General features: G+C 42.7%; 1 protein-coding gene across 4 annotated transcripts in view; it reads right to left on the reverse strand.

Annotated features, from left to right (window-relative positions):
* RTTN (rotatin) overlaps nucleotides 1-17,913 on the reverse strand; it is a 1,165,399-nt gene that overhangs the window by 720,715 nt on the left and 426,771 nt on the right. For all 4 annotated transcript variants that reach the window (XR_014961587.1, XM_085605903.1, XM_085605904.1 and 1 more), the window contains exon 21: nucleotides 17,502-17,590. Coding sequence is in view for 3 of the 4 variants with exons in the window: in XM_085605903.1 (XP_085462029.1) it covers nucleotides 17,502-17,590 (89 nt within the window). In the remaining variant the exon portion in view is untranslated. The remainder of the gene's footprint in view (nucleotides 1-17,501; nucleotides 17,591-17,913) is intronic.

The raw sequence follows: 17,913 nt of genomic DNA on the forward strand, positions 1-17,913 counted from the left end.
TCACTCAAAGCTATATGGCAATGTTCGACTTGTATTATACACCAGCAAAGATTGCAAAGTGGGGTTGTCGGAAGGGCAATTGTTGCGCTAGGTGTGGTCTTCAAGCTGCCGATGCTATACACATGTTTTATTTGTGCCCAAATCTGGGGGACTTCCTTCATGAAGTGGAGATCTTTATAAATACGGTGCTTAATATCCCGGTAATAATTTCCCAGAGATGGTCATAATGGGGTGTGAGGTTACTGGGAGGGCTGGAAGACCTAGACAGGTTGTCGCTTTCTTATTTATAGTGATGGCTATGATTCGGCTCTGCATTACATCTCAATGGCTAAGTTTAGAAGCCCCTACCTTTGTGAATTGGAGAGCTAGGATGCTGGCATTGTATAACTTGGAATCTTGAGTGTTCTTATTAAAGGGGAGAAGGAGGCGGGAGTTGGCCTCTAAGATCTGGGCCCCTCTAGAGGAATGGTCCAAGCGTTGATTCCGTCAATGGAGTAGTTTTTCATGTCTTTTATTTTATTCATGTTATCTAGGTCCTGTGTGTTTGCAGAGATTTTTTACCCCGTTTTTGTTTTCTCCACCAGGACTCACAATTGATTGTACATTCGATTTAATCCTTTGTATACTCTTCGCTTTATTCTTATGAATTTTGTTTCTGCTGTTTGCCTTGTATATTTATGGAAAGATGAAAGCCACGACTTGTTTTGTTTGTCAAATAAAGAAAATAAAGTTTTTAAAAAAAAGCAATGGGTGTATGGCACATTGTTGATGCCCTAAGCAGAATTGGTTCTATTTAAATTGGACTCACTGTTTGTTATTTCTGCTCTTTCCTTGTATAGGCTATATGTGGCGTCCCAAGGAATGTGTATGATCCTGGACTGGTAGACTTCAGAAGATATAAGATGTAGAGAAGAAATGAAGATGGGTCAGGGTGTAGGACCTAGCATTGGTTCATGGTTAATAGGACTGGCCCAGCTGCAATGGCATAGCTGGACACTTTGCCGCCCGTAGTGGTTCCTGCCTTTGCCACTCCGCGGTGGCGGCATCGAAGGGTGGGGGGCTGGCATTTCCTGCTGCGCTTCCTGCCCCATGGCAAACACATGTAATAGCGTGGGGGGGATGATGCCTCCCCAAAAACTCGTGCCGCCTGGGGCGGACGCCTCGCCCTCCACTTGCTACGCCACTGCATAGCTGGGATCTGCCTCGGATTGCAGTGTGAGAACAGAAGTAGGTCTGAAAGCTTGTGCTGCTGGACACACCCTTACTGGTTCATATTCTTTCTTAGTGGGAACTTCTGAATGAGCGAGAAGGGCAAAAACCAAACTTATGTATAAATCATGGATGATCTGCTTTTATTGTTATTGAGTGTCAAAAGAGATGTTGTGGTGGTTTAACCAAGGGAAAAAAGCTGTATAGATCTGATGGACCCAGTCTGCTCTTTTGGCAGCTGTCCTTGGCACTGCAGAGAGTGTGTGTTGAAGAGTTGCTCACGTTAGACACCTATTCAGGGCGGAAATATCTCTGGGTTTGTCTGCGAGCTTCACAGCTCTAGAACTCCTGGGAAAGTATGCGTGATTGAGTATCTTGTTCATTAATGTAGGAAGAAAACTTACCCGGTGAGTAACATTTGTTTGAACTTCAAGCTGCTAATACGTATACATTTATGGATTGTAGACCATGTCTACTGAAAATTGCAAGACTCGAAGATGTCTGCCCAGTGCTCTAGAGAGACATGTACCTTTGTATCAAAGTTGGGGAACCGTGGACGGACATGAAGGGTTCTGAGTAGTGAGAGATTCGAGACCACCAGTCTAGCATTTATATCCTTTTTAGGGTGATGTTTAAGATATCCTTAAATTATCTGGTCATTTGTATTTATAGGTAGCGTAGCTTCCTTTATTACAGTATTATTCTGAGACCAGGAAGGAGGAGTGGATTGATTGCGAAATATATAAATCCTAGCAACGACCTGTACAGGCGTACTGAAATGGACTGGTCTCTGGAAAAAATAGGCTGCAAAATTTCCCATCGAGACTGGCTGTCCTGAGAGAGACAGAAAAGCAATGTTATGGATGTTACCCAGTAGGTGGAACAGTGACTGACAGCAGAACATTGAAAAGGAAGATCCTGCTTGTCAAATAAAGCAGAATACGGTTTATGACCTCAGAAGGTAAGAACTGTGTTGGAGCTTTATCAGTCTGCCATCCATTGTTAAAAAGCTAGTGGTACCCATAAAGTAACAGGGTAACTGGGGTTGATATCCTGCCACTGAAGAATGTGTGGAGGTGATGTGATGCCAAATGGGAAGATTCAGAGTTGGTTAAAGGCGCCAATACAGGAAATTCGAGATAGTTGCAGTGCTAGGTGATGTGGGCATGGGCAGTCTGTAAATCCAGCTATGGCGTATAGCCTGTGGTGTTTAAAAGACAAAGGATGTGACAGACAGGAACCATCCGTGAGGCCTAAGATGGATTGCCGCTCTTTTTTTTTTTTTTATAACAGCGAGAGTAATAAGAAGGGGATATCCCTTAGATGTATAGGCCCTTAGTGAAACTCCATGGAATGGCGTGTGTGATCAATAGACTGCGTACTTGAATGTAGTTATCTTTTCCAGCATGGAAGCTGGCCGAAAACGTTTACATTCACAGTGGGAGTGGAGATAGGGAATAGGCGACATTTGACTCAGGACCTTACTTTGGAGCTGCTTTACGACGGTGGGAAACAATCAGTAGAGGATGTTTTCATTTGATCAATCCTTTGGGAAATGAGAGTAGCACGTTTCCACTGGTCCCATCTGTTTCCTCATGCTGTTGAGGATATTGTTGTTGGAAATAAAAGGGGTTTGTTTCATGATTGTGTCCATGAAAAAGGGCGACGCTTTATGTGAAAAGTGCCGAGGAATATGGCTGTGTTTGTTACAGTGCAAACCAATTAAGGTTTGGTAAGTATTGCCCAGGATGTTGTTTGGCTACCTTGGGACAGGAAAACTACTAGTGCAGTCATGTCAGATGACAATAGTTGGTCAGTCCGACCAAAATTGGAAAGAGAAATAGTAAAAAATAGAAGAAGACAGCCCTGATAGCAGAGTGCCTTTGTTGTATACATTATCAACGCAAGAACCACTCCAAACTGGTGTAGGGGAATTATAGGGTTACTCTGAACAGGTTGGGCAATTACACATATACTTATGATAACTCACTAGAAAGAAAACGCTGGAAATGTGTAAATATTAGCGGCAATGCAGCTACAGTTGTGGCTAGGATCCACCATATTTTAATGCCTTCTCCCCAAACATGATCTACTATGGGAATAGTATCCCTTGGCATTCTAGTATTGCTCCTAGAAGTTATCCAGGAAACAATGTGTCAGTTTGACAGATAGTCAGTTTGGAAAGTGTTGACCATTGCATCAATGATTCTGTTAAGAAATTGATGCATATAGTCTTGGAGGCTAGTGGAACTAGTTGGTTAACGGGTAGCTAGCTTATAGCACAAACTCGGCTGAAGTGCCTGGAAGCACATAGCACGAGCACTAGGTTACATAGTTTGAGGGCAGATTTGTTTTAGGTACCGGTGGGAATATTAATTGAAGTAACCAGAATAACTTGATGTTTTGCCTACGTTGGGACTCAATCCCAGAACCCAGGGTTAAACATCAGCAGCTCTAGTTGTTAGGCTATATCCTGTATTGTAAACCCAAAAAGCTTTCAGTGATTGTGATCCCTACCCCTGGAAACAGTTTGATAGTTGAGGAGCATACGTTTTAGAGTTTGCACCCGTATAATGCCTGTAAGGAAAAAACGAGAACACGGTTTGCTCTTTAAATATTAGTTTGTATGAGGTGAACCCTTATCAAAGTACTGATGTAGGCTTGAAATATCTCTACACCTAGTAGCCTTCCATAGGGTATCTTGCCAGTGATATCGCAGGGGTTAGTACCTCCAATAGGATCCGGATAGCTTCACCGTGGGAGAATCACTGTTGTTATCCTGGCGTCTCCTATGCTAAGTCCGCATTTATAAGATTGGTGGCTCTGACTGTATGCTCAAAAAAGAGGGACTCTGTACTTTCCCTATAAGGTGCGTCAGCATCGTAGGTGTGCTTTTAGTGGAGCCTTCTGTAATTTTTATGGTGGCACATTTACAGCTCTTTTTAGTTAAGCATTAGACTCTATTTCCTGCTTCATAGAGCATGTTGTCAATCACCATCGGCGACCGCCGTCCGGACGTCGTCGTTGACAGTCACTGGACCGCTGTAGACAACATCGCTGGCCACTGTCTAGGAGACCAGACATCACTGTCGAAAACGTTGTTCTCGACCCCCGATGCCGACGACGGTAGTACAGCGTGTGATGATCAACATTGCTGTGCTTGGACTATGCGATGGGGCCGTTGTTCTAGGTTCTTTATTTTTCATTATTTATGAACGATGCAGAACACCGCTGTTTACAGCCACCAGACAGGACGTCGACGGTTCCTTAATTGTCGCCGCGGCTTAATAATTTCCCCCACCGTTCACAACGCGCTTGTTGACTGGATGGACACCATAGACTGTAGGAAAACGTCAATGTTGACGTCGTCACTGTTGTCATTATTGGCGTTGTCGAGGCAGAGAAGGCCTTAAATTTAAAAACTTGCCATCAGCGGCTGTGAGAATGATTTTTAAAAGAGCGAACTTCAGGTTTCAGTACAGGAGTTGAGGCTCAAATACATAATGTTCTGAGGAAAGATTTATGTGCTTATTCTTGGTGACCTGTCTTTTTGCGACTCAAGATGAGCCTTTTTGTTAAGGACTTCCTGGGAGAGTGTGGAGCTATCCTTTGAACTCTCCCTTCATACTCATTTTCAGAAGTAGTAATTCTATTTTGCTTTCTGATGCCATAAAGTAGCCTCCTTCCTTATGATGGAGAGGCAAATAAATGAAATCCTTGTGGGGATCATGTGTATAAAGATGTTCCCTGTTGCAGCAGCCACAAGGTCTCAAGATACCTTTTTTAGGCGCTTTAGGCATTGTAGAAATAACCAAATGAAATTTTACAATACCAGTTGGTAGATAACTGAGCAGAGCTCAAGGAGACTCCCTTCACACGACACGTGGTAAAAGATCTGATAGATTCAGCCTCTGTTGGGAGTTTTCTAAAAGGGTGTTGTTGCCTGGTTGCTTATAGTTAAATTTTGGCCTTTTTAAAAAAAAAAAAGAAAAAAGGAAATAGATAGGCTATTAAAGTGTCTGTACACTGCCATTATAGCCTCTGATAATATTGCATACTGCTTTACTATGGTACCATGGGACTCCCACTTTGACGACGGGGAAGGATTTAAGCATGTGAATCTATGAAATCTCCAATACTGGATAATTTAGTCTTCTAGTGCGGAGTTTATTTCAGGCATTGGCTGAAGACCTATTTAAATGATTTTCTATTATGTTATCTTGAAAATCCAATTATTTTTCACATGCAACACGTCTCTGTCACAACATATGTGGTACGAAATTCTTGTCAATTCAATGTAGAGCAGCACAAATTAATGGAAAAGAGCTACAAAATGATTAAAAGTACGTACCATTTTCCTTTTGGTGATTTTGTCTCTTGTAGATTCAGCTGTGTAGGTAGTACTGCAAACTGATAGTGTGTAGAACCCACCCCAAATCACAAGAATTTCCATTTCAACTGCAGGATAGAGATGTGGAATTACACACCTTGCAGGTCTAGCGACACCATCCAGTCTCCAAGCTCCAACTACAAAAAAACTTCCAGGGTCAGCACCTTGAACTTTTTCTTTTTGAGGAAGAAGTTCAAGTCCCTGTGGTCCAGGATGTAGTGCAGAGTTGCGTAACATCCCTTGCCCCTTTCGTTCTATGGCACTAACTCCATCTCTCCTTTGAGAAGAGCTGCCACCTCCTGAAGAATGGCCAAATGGCCTGGGGGTGGAGAGGAAGAAGGGGGTTGGATGTGGGGAGACCCGGAAGGAAGGGAAGCATGCAGGTTTTCTCTATGATTCGAAGGACCCACTGGTCCAAAGTAATGTCCATCCAGGCCGAAGAAAATGAGAAACCCACCCTTCTGCAGGCTCCATGTGGAACTGAGGAAGATAACCAGACCTGGTTTCCTAGTGGCGTGGGAGAGGATGAGGAGGAGGTTTCCAAAGTAGATTCACACTCTCCCTTCAATTTCTCCCAATGTACTGCCTGATAAGAAGGTTAGGCTTTTGGAGAGGGTGGGGTTGGTATTGTCACTGTTGAAGAGGTGACCCCCTTAAGAAGCTTTGAAAATTTCAAAACTGGTGGTAGTCCTTTGAAGGAGGTGGACCGTTTTAATGCGGAATCAGTTTTGTTCCCAAATAGTCAAGCTCCATCAAAAGAGAGGCCTATCAGGTTTGTTTGGACATCCTCCGAAAAGTTAGGCATGCGGAATCAAGCATGGAGACGTATTGTGACCTAGGTACCCATGGTATGGGATTTGAATCTACTGTATCAAGCCTTGATTTTATAATATGACAGGATGCATTTTGACCATCATAGATGACCTCATTGGAATGTACCCTCATGTCTTAAGGGACATGAGGTAAGATAATTTGGGGCATATCCCACAGGGCATGGTTGTATCTGGCTAGCAGGCAGTTGGCGTTAACAGATTTGAGAGCCATACTACCTGTGGAGAAAGACTTCTTCCCCCAAGCTTCAAGGCCTTTAGAGTCCCTATTAGAGGTTGCTGTAGGTAAAGAGTCTCCAGACAATGCTCCAGAACAGGACAATGGGGGCCCTCTGGTGAAGGATGACCCGAAGGAGCGCCACTACACGTTGTTGCTTTTGCAAACATGTAATACATTACATTCGAGAAAGCTGCCGGGTCCTTCCCTGGAGTCGGAAACTCCGGATAGGCTGGTGGCCGTGCCAGTAATTCAGAGATCCAGAATATTTGACAGTTGCTCTGGAGCTGGGTCCAGCAGAGTCGTCAGAGCAGGGCTTCACATAGTGAAGGGCTAGAGATAGGGCCGTTGTAACTAAATGTGTTTTGGGGTTTATCTTCCTTACATCAAGTTTAATTGGTTTAACATATTTGTTGAAGAGTTTTTGAAACCTCACAGGACACAGGCTGTGCATCTCACTGACCTGGGGATCCCAGGCCTTGAAATCCGTGTTTGTATAAAGGGGTTAGGGCTACACCCCTCAGTGAGATTGCACGCTAACACATCAAGAGATCAGTTTACTTTAATTATTCTCTTGTATAAACGTTTTTTTAATCAGGAGTGCAGGTCATCACACATAGAACGCATTTAGTTACAACGACCCTATCTCTGTAGACCAGCACTAACAATAAAGATTGATTATACCATCCTTTAAAGACATAGCGGACCTCACTATAAATCAAGCTGAAACCAAAGCATACTCAACGCAGGAAGCAGAGTCGATATATTCTTTAATAGATGAAGCACGCACATTTGGTTCATCCGCCGGCACTACAACACAATTACTAAGACAACTGGAATACACTATGAAGAAGGAGGTTAACCAACGTCTCCACGCCACCACTCTCATAGAATACCATAAGGTTAAGCGCATACCTAGGGGCTTAAGGATCGCCCTAAAACCCATGCTTTTTAAGTTTAACAAAACATTCATGTCACAGTGGTACGTCATATTAAATAAATGCTCATTAGATCTAATCTTACTGATTATTGAAGAACTGTCAAGCATTTTAAATGAGATCACCCAAGAGATTGCAAAATTAAAAGATGAAATTTTAGAAAGAATGAAGCAAGAGGATTGGCATAAGACCTTGGAGGACATCAATGCTAAATTGGACAGTCACGCTAAAGAGGTGCACGAACGTGAAATAAGGAAGTTTCGACGAGACACAATTGATTATAAGCTAGACGAAGTCTATACTTGGGCGGAGGGGTATGCTCAAAAAAGGTTCACCCGAAGACCAAGAAACACCTCTTTGGAGGAAAGTGTCACAACAGAACAGGACCTATCTTTACAAAGACCACCAGCACCCACGAATTTAACCGAGGAAACTGCCACCACCTCGACTGACAAACAGTCTTTTTTGGCCTCAGGCCTATCATCAAACCTACCACCGGACAAAACAGTTCCTTCAAAAGAAAGCACGTCCGGAGGGGACAAATCAAAAAAAACACAGAAGGCGGCAGACCACAGAGGAATCCCAAGAAACAAACTTAATTATCAACATTTCCAAGAAAACATTTAGCACTGAAGAACTACGAGTATTGAATAAAGGGACTACATCTGTTCCCACATTTTCTTCCAATGCTCTGGAAACGGAAGTTGCACTGTTCAAATTCATGCCACGTCTTAGATTGAAATGGTTCTTTTTTAACATGCCTGAGTATCAAGATTCAACCACTCCATCTGACATCTTTCGTCCCAAAAATAAATTCATGGCACCTACATCCCATAAGAGTTTAGATAACTTTGAAACTTTGGTAAAAAAAGATCTTGAAAAGATTAGATACACCATACCAAAATATACGAACCTTACTAAGAAGGAACAACGGATACTCAATGCTTTGAGACAAGATGCCAACATCATATAGCAACCTGACTTCTCTTTGTATCACAGCTACTTTTCATGGCAAGAAAACTTTTATTTAGAAAAAACAGGCACATCCATGGGATTTCCAGGAACGCCTTCGTATGCCAACACCTTTATGGCACATTTCGAGGACATTTACATCTTGCACAATCAAAGATGGGAAGAAAACATTATCGCCTACATGCGCTACATTGACGATATACTCGTCATTTGAAAGGGACATCAAAACACATTGGAAGCTTGCATACATGAATTTAACAGGCATAACCCGAGGATACAATTCACATTTAACATCCAAACCGATCGCATCCAATTCTTGGATATTGAAATTAAAAAAACTGAGACGGGGTTACCCTCCACGGTTTACAGAAAGCCTACTGACGTTAATAATGCACTTCATTACTCGAGTGTTCATCCCACTTCGTTAAAAAATCATCTCCCACTGTCACAACTCATCAGAATTAAAAGGATCACATCTGACCCTACACAATGTCAAAACTTGATTAATGAACAATTAATAAGATATAAGGAGAGAGGATACCCAATGGAGGTACTTGAAGCAGCAAAATCAAGGGTACAACAAAAGAAACGTGAAGACCTACTTAAGAAATCGGAAAAAACCAAGAGTGAAAGGGAAGTATTTGTCCTTAAACAGTCCACTCAGGCATTTAAAATCAAAAGAATTATAAAGAACAGATGGGAGATCATTGAACAAGAACAAGACTTATCAAATTTATTTAAGGACAAACACTTATTCGCCCACAGTCGAATTTAAGAGAATACTTAAAAACCAAACCAAAGGCCAGAAACACCAAATTTAAAGGCATGAAAAAATGTTGGAACTGTGGCCAATGTAGTAACATCATTCTGGGAAATTGTTTCACTCATCCCCAGACGGGTAAAAAAATCATGTTGCATCATACATCAGACTGTAACACGTAGGGAGAACCTCACGAAAAATAAAACCTTGCATCATTGAACACAAAAGTACCATTCGTAACAAAAATCTGAATTCGTGTTTAGCCTCTCACTGGGTTAACAGTTCACACACTATCCAGCAGATTAGGTTTACCATTCTTGTGAAAGTTGAACAGGTTCCAGGGTTAGATTATAACACTTCCCTAGCACGTAGAGAAACTTTCTGGATAAAGTATCTGGGCACCACAATCCCAAGGGGTCTCAATGACCACTATAAACTATTATGCTTTCTGTAAACAGATGCACCATGACATTGTGAACATGTGAATATGTTTCCTCATTTTGTTTATATCACACATCTTTGTAAATGATTTGCAATGTGACACTAATTATATATTTTTTAATGAAGGTTTATTCACGCATTAGGTTTTCGTTTCCTATCATTTCACGTCATTTCCATATTGTCCTCTTTATGCCGATTTAGTCATTTTGAAATCCATTGAATATCCCTTATTTTAAGACATTAACCTCAGCACTTGTCGATATGCAGGACCTCTTCCTTGCTGTTTGTCTCACTTTGGCGAACAATAAAGCTTAGTGATTATCCACCACTTGCTGGTGCTCTTAGGCTCTTGTACCTTTAAATACAACGCACATAAGTAACTACGTCACCACGTGAATGAGATCGGTTGAAGTTCATGGCATCCTGGCGGTCCGCTTCGTGATACACGCGGTAAGAATTTACGGATTACATTCATTTTCTACTCCTATTTACGGCGGTTTCTGAATAACGTTTTGTCGTGCACACTTGTTTAAAGTTTTGAAACAGTGTTATCGTTTTACTGTTTCAGCTACGAGCCTCACTCTTCTTAGATTAGGTAAGCCGCAGATCCCCTTTTGTCTTCTCTCCACACTTGTAGTGCACGCTACATTATCAGGATTCTTTTCACATTGTCTGTTACTCTATTCACAGTAAACCTGTACACTGCTCTCGGCCACGCGGAGCCTTGATGTGTTCAACGACATTTTCCCTCTCGTTCATTTATATCTTGTATTACTGCGACTAGAAGATTGGTGAGCCTAATATTATAGTTCATTGGATTTAACCACTACCCCAGCACCCACTCTCATTTCCGCTCACCTTTTTCACTCAGATTCGCGTACCGATTGTTACAAGGAAGCACACTTGTTGAAGCACTCTATGATAACATGGTTTTTAGTTCTGAGCTCGCATGTCACCACCTCTCACGTGTGTATCCTCTTTAAAAGTCGCACGGTTCAGTTTTTCACCATGGGTTAACCCAAACTTCTTTAGAGGCTTGTTCACTTCACGCACAATTTTACTGGTGTTCGTATTTTTTCTGTTCTTTTTTTTTTCTTTCGTTTCTCACCATCTTCGTAATTGGTGTCACACGCACATCCTACGATTGATTTTCTTGTTATATCCTGCTTTGACAAAAAAATGCGTTATATATATTCTTGGCTATTTCTGCTCTTTTGTTGTAGTTCCATGCGGAAGGAACAGCATTTTATCAACACATCATTTTGAAAGCCCCCTGAAGAAGGGTTTAGAATCCGAAATGCATTGGGAATTGCATTACTTTTAATCTTTTGTGTTACATGCAAAAGCAATGTTATAATTTGTCTGTTATGCTTCATATTTTATAATTTGGCTACAAGAGCTGGCCACGGTCCGTACCTATTGTGTAAGTTATATATAGGCACCTGTAGGATGCATTATATTATTGGCATCTAAGACATAATATAATAATTTTTGAAAATGTCTTTTGAAACCTCACAGGACACAGGCTGTGCATCTCACAGACCTGGGGATCCCAGGCCTTGAAATCCGTGTTTGTATAAAGGGGGTAGGGCTACACCCCTCAGTGAGATTGCACGCTAACACATCAAGAGATCAGTTTACTTTCTCTTGTATAAATGTTTTTTTTAATCAGGAGTGCAGGTCAACACACATACAACGCATTTAGTTTCAAACATTTAAACATTAAAGAAATTGTATCAAATTGGTTTATGTGTGCGCTCCTGTATCCCCCCTAGCAGAGTGATAAGGGACAGTGTAACTCATTTCTTCATCACCCTGGCGGAGGCTTAGTTATGGCTGCAATCGTAAGACGAAGAGATACCACCCGAGGAACGTGAAGAAACTGAGGGATGGGTTAGATGCAAGAGATACATGGGGCCCGAGGTGGACCCACAATGAAGCAAGGAGGTGTCCGAAAGGGCACAAGTGGTAGCACAGGTGTAAGCACTGAGCCACTCATAGCTAAAAGTGGGGGGATCAGACTGGAGCATTCCGGCGCAGACGGACACCGAGGAACCAGACACTGACGAGGAGGGTCATCCGACCTTGAACCCCAGGTCGGTGGACACCATTATGAAGCAGCCTAATGGGCTGCCTCATATAAGTGGGTAAGGAGCACCCCCGGGAGGGCAACAGCACACCTCACATTGGTGGGAGAAAGAGGGAGACCCTCATCCCCTGTGCTGGAGTGGGTCAATGGTGGGGTTCATCAGAAGCTGAGTGGACATGCCTTGCCGCCCTGCATTGCCCACACCGCCTACCACCGAAGAGAAGGCAGGAGGTGGTTAACAAAAATGTTCCTACTGGGTGTGAAACCATTTTGATCCTGGTGTATCAGGGTGTTATTCATTGGCATTAGCCAATTAGTCAGCACCTTGGCTAGTATCTTATACTCTATGGACACAGACGTGCATCCTTGCTTATTCAGTTTAACTGGCTGTTTGCTATACAACTTGGGGTAGGGGAGTTGGGTATTATCTTTTCATGTTTGTGATTCTGTATTACACATACCTTTCTGTTTTCTTTTGCCTTCTTCTGCCTGCATGCATCACATTAGCATGATGGATCATACACAAGGTAGCACGATATCTGTGGCCTTCATACTTGGCCTTACCCATACTCACTAGCTGACCCTGCCACCACTTCTCACCTGCCGTGGGCCATCCTAGTAGATCTGCATCTGAACTACATGGCAACAAAACTGTTGATACATTGCAGTTGGACATGTATTAAAACAGCTGATCTATAATCTCTTGACTTGGAATGTGCTCAGCATAACCACCTGTTCGAAGAGGCACAAAATCTACACCTACCTTCTCTGTCAACATACACATATAGCCTACATATAAGAGACACACATGCATACCACATAACTAACTAAGTTGCGCAGGCAATGGAGGTGGTATGTGGTAGGCACTACTTACTCCCCTTACGCCAGTAGGGTTTTACTCTGGGTATCGCCTGATACCCCTTTAATGATGCACAAGACAGGAGTTGGCCGGGAAAGGAGGTATGTGATTGTGGAGGGACAGCTGGATGGGGAACCGTTTTCCCTAGCAACATTATACAATCTTAACAGTAATCAACTGGTTATCCTTGACTCACTTACACCCACCCTGCTTCATAGCCCGAAGCACCATGTCTATGGGGTAGTGTTTTTAACTGAGTCTTCAACACTGAAAGATATGTCCTGCCCTCTACCTCCAGGGTCCCAGAGTGACAACACTCTACACAGTGCCACATGGCCCTCTCTTTAGATACATAGAAGGTATTTGATATGCTGGGGTGACTGTACCTAATGAAGGTGATAATGGGAGTAGGTTGGAGATACTACCAATGGATCTGATTGCTATATGCGAACCCGGTGGCACAGGTCCGTACAGGGCAAATAATATCAGAAGCCATCCCCATCACCAGGGGCACGAGGCAGGGCTGTCCCATATCTCATCTAATTTTTGCTTTAGCAATGGAATCCCTTGCCTGTCATCTGAGTACGGAGACTCTGGACTGGGGCATACGAATGGGAGACCATTGGAAGATTGTTTCATTCTACGCAGAAAACACAATGATATACCTCCGAGATTGCGCCACGGCACCCCTGGAGGTGGTGAATATTCTTGATAGCTTTGGGGATATGTCCTGGCTATCAATCAACTGGATAAAGTCCTGACTATACACACTCTGGCCTCTCACGGAAGTGGAGCATTGACACCGTACACCCACGGTGATGGAATTCAAACCGCATACGTCTTAATACTTGGGCATGAATGTCTACCACACAGACGCAGACTTAATCAATGGGAATCTGGGTAAGCTCCTCACAGCCACGTGTCAGTCACTGACATTTTGGATTTTGGACATTTTGTATGGCTCTTCTGCTATCCCCAATGGGGAGGATAGCCATTTCCAAAATTCTGATCCTCCCTGGACTGCTGCATCTCTTTTCAGCACCCCCATTAAACTTCCCAAAAAGGTATTTGCTGATTTTCACAGGCTTCTTACCACATTAGTCTGGGAAACTGGTAGAAAGCGGGTGGGACTCCGTAAATTGCAGTGCCCCATCGCAGTGGGAGGCCTAGGTGCCCCCATTTATGGGCTTTATAACGCTGCAGTACAATTGCAGTGGATAGCTTGCTGCTGGCTGGCCTCAGACCAGGAGAGCGGAGAGGTCTTCGTGACACAATAATCCACGAGCTGCTGCACTGACTGATGCTGCTGGCAACCAAGGCTCCATGCACACAAAAACAGATGGATATTGCCAAATACTGTTGAGCTAGGCATGTAGCCCCTCAACGGGGTAAATATCCATATGCTCTGGAGCACCCTATGTGTGCCTTTCCGTTCTCTTCTCGCCATACATGACGCAAGAACATGGAAAGCGACATAAGTTACCACACTACACTAGTTATACATACATTTTCCCCGCATGCAATTACAATGCGGTTGTTACAACGACCGCGTTGTAACAACGCATACCATTACCCCACAAGTTGTGACCACGACTTGCTCTAGGGAGGCGCTGGATGTTGGAATAGTATAATTTACTATTCCAACTTCAGTATGTTCAACAGTAGGGAAGGTGTTGGATTTTAAATCCAACACGTTCTTCCCCCTCCGCAAGTCGTTGGTCTAACTTGCGGAGTAATGGTATGCGTTGTTACAACGCGGTTGTTACAACAACCGCGTTGTAATTGCCTGCGGGAAAAAAGGATTCGTGGTAAACGATGTTTACCCTTAAACAAACACAGCACACTCTGGACATGGCAAGAACTGCAAGATGACTTTCCATTGGGTCCTGGATAGTTCCTTCTGTACAATACGATTATCGAGGCACTGCCGCGCACATGGGTGCAACAAGACTTAGAATTCCCCATATCACAGGTCCACAATACTGGAGTTCACCCAAGGGTGTCTAGAAGAATCCGACCGAAATGCACTCAATTTAATTACTTGCACCAAACGTACCTTACACCTTCACGCATTGCCCACATATACAAGAGTGCGGACTCTTGCTGCCCCCTCCTTGTCACTCACCGCAGGCTGGCTTCTACCATAAGGAATGGCACTACCCATTTATCCGTGTTTACTGAGCAGAGGTGCTCGAGATAATAAGTCAATTGATTCATCTGGAACTACTGACTAATGCCCAGACATAAGGCATATAAGTGTCACTCAAGATTCATAGTCTTGGCGCTGGTTCTAACAAAAAGGCCTGGAAGGCCATGTCATATGGTTTCCACTTGTCAGTAGGAACTGTTTATTTGTTGGACAACATAAACGTTGGGATGGTGCCAGACTGATTCCGTCTACCCCCTCAGGATATGTTGGCCTTTAGTCCTGCTAGCTTACAGTGCCCCCATAAGTACCCCTAAACCTGGCAAAGTAATGAATGGTTTGGGCAACCTCAGGACATGACAACTCTGGCCCTCCAAGGAATCATGGTTCTAGATCTAGAAGCTTTTCGCTCAGTCACTCATCCTCATTTAGAGAGGGATACAAGAAATACACAAAGTGGCGTTTTCAATATTTATTGAACCATCGTAATATATGCGCTGCAACGATGAATAGACAGAAGCAGGCAAAAGTGATTAGCAATATTAAGGACAGTGAAAAGAATGAACGATTCCACCATCATGCTAAAGCAGTGTATATATGCTGGCATAGAAGTTCTATGTATAGTGTACGCCTAATATGCGTCACTAACATAGTTGCCTAGGGTGGGTCTTCTGCCAAGAATCCACTACTGGACTAAATATCCATTACCTGAAGGCAAGGTATATAGTTTCATGTCTTGGTCACAACTCGGACATCCTCCTCGCAGAGGGTAAACAGGAATCAACTGTGCTGAGACACCGACAATAACAATGACCTCGCAATGAAAGCAGAGTGCTCCTCTTTTTTGAACACAGGAGTACGTGTGTATTTATAACAGAATCCGTGCTTCTGTGTCGAGGCTTCAGCCAAGCAGACATTGTTTATTGTCTCTGTGATGGCCCTGTCGCCTTATAGACGAATAAAAATCAACAACATTTACACAATGTGTGTTCAGGCCTTGTACTGACTGTTCAAGTTGCCGTGATATTGTACTTACAAAGTGGCATTGTAAGCAATGTTGTTTCAGAGAAACGAATCCTTCACTGTCATTCAAGTCATTGTCTGGAAAAAGAAGGCAACTTTAGAAATGTGTACATGTAAAATGGCAGTGTTTCTTCCTGGGCCTAACCTAGCCACGTGACAGCCAGAGAGGCGCCATCCACCGAAAGGCTGGATGAGCAACCTATTGAAGTGGGCAAGGGTAGCATCCACAACGAAGACCACTCAAAAGGCGATCTCTGGAGTTGAGCAGGGGATACTGCAATTGGATATGCTGCTGCAGGCACTCTAAGCCAACTCAGACTTATGCCCCTTGTGATTGCTGCCGCCATCTGAGTTTTCAAAGCTGCCATCTGCTGCGTACAACAAGCGCTAGATACAGATATGCAAATCATGGGCATGGCGAATATGCACAACAATTTGTTGATTTACAGAGTGTGGCAGGGAGGGAGGTTGCACAAGCACACAATTGGTGCAATAAGCGTACAAGCAGTGATGGGACACAATATCGTGGGATCCTCAGACAGTCACTTGTCCACAGTAGGGTGGATACACGCAGCAGTTCACAGGTGCAAATGCATGCACAGAAATTGTCACATGGGTGGGAAAAGTCTTCCTTCCCTCTTGTCTCCACTCTACAGATCTTGGATATTACCCACCAATGTAATACATTCCTGCTTACATCTTCTCTTCCAGTTGGGAAGTAATGATGTTGATATCTCTGTAAAAGATTGTAGCAGAGATGACCCCCTTCATCACTAATGATGTGGTCGTATATAACTGTGGCACTATATGTGTTGAATGTTGTGTGCGCTTGCCCCCAGGTTCTTTGACTTTGTTTTCGTTTTTAGAAAACAAATAAAAAAATGATGCAAAAACAAGCAACAGTAGGAAGGCAGAGAGGTTTACTTTGTTTTGCTGATCATCTGTCGTGAAAAATGCTGATGTATATGCTTGCTTCAAACATATTTATTAAACGCTAAGTGAGCTTTTATTTTCAACAATTCCAAATGTATGACTTTGATATTTCCACATATTTATTCAATGTGAGGCAATATTTCATCAACAATTAAAAATGTTTGAATCTGATATACCCAAAATCTGGTCTGATAATAATGAAGTGGACAGGTCCCTGATGGAGCTATCAATTCCGTTCCTACTGTGCAATATATTTCATACATCTATACTAAACTTTGAGTACTTTTGAATTACTCCAGCCTTCTTGTGAGTAATCTGGACTTTCCTGTGAATTTCCCAGTTGAAAACATGCTCTCTGCCACCTCGCAAAACAGACAGCTGATTAACAAAGCTTATCTCCTTGAGAAGGCATAAATACTACCAAGAAAGCATTATCAGTCAGACACAGAAATACAGGAGTAATTTACATTTCAGTCAGGACAAAGACGTACCTATTTGTAGAACAGGCTATGTGAATTTGGTCCTTGGAATTTAGGAGTGGATTTTGAGACTGTAATAAGATATTGCCTGGTGAAATTGTTTTAGCAGACACTAAACCAAGCATTTGTTGCCAACATCTAATCCAATCTTAAAAACCTTGTATGAATGGTTTTCATTGGACACGTTAGGTTTTACAACTTTACCAATGTCTTACCTTGCCATCCTGATGGATGCACTCTGTTAAAAAGTGCAAGATCTTTTCTACAGCACCTAGGTTCTTAACAACTTCATGCATTGTGACATCTAAAAAAAAAAGAATAAAGCAGGAAAATTAAATGGACACATTTATACTGTAATTTTTCTACTAGATAAGTATGAATAAACTAAATGACTTCGTACTAAAATAAGAATACTCTTGCACACCCTCTCCCTCGCCGGACAGGCATAATCCGATTGAAGAATGGGATAGAAAAATGCAGTACATATTAAAGTAGTAGTTCTTTCATATTGAAATAGCTTTGCTATGCTATTTTGACAGAGGCAAAGTCAGAAACCCACAAAAACACATGTGATGGCTTTAGGGCTAACCTGGTTCTAACATGCCCATTGCTCCTAAAAAGGTCATA

The sequence above is a fragment of the Triturus cristatus genome, chromosome 5_1 (assembly GCF_964204655.1).
Source record: "Triturus cristatus chromosome 5_1, aTriCri1.1, whole genome shotgun sequence".
NCBI classification, from domain to species: Eukaryota; Metazoa; Chordata; class Amphibia; order Caudata; family Salamandridae; genus Triturus; species Triturus cristatus.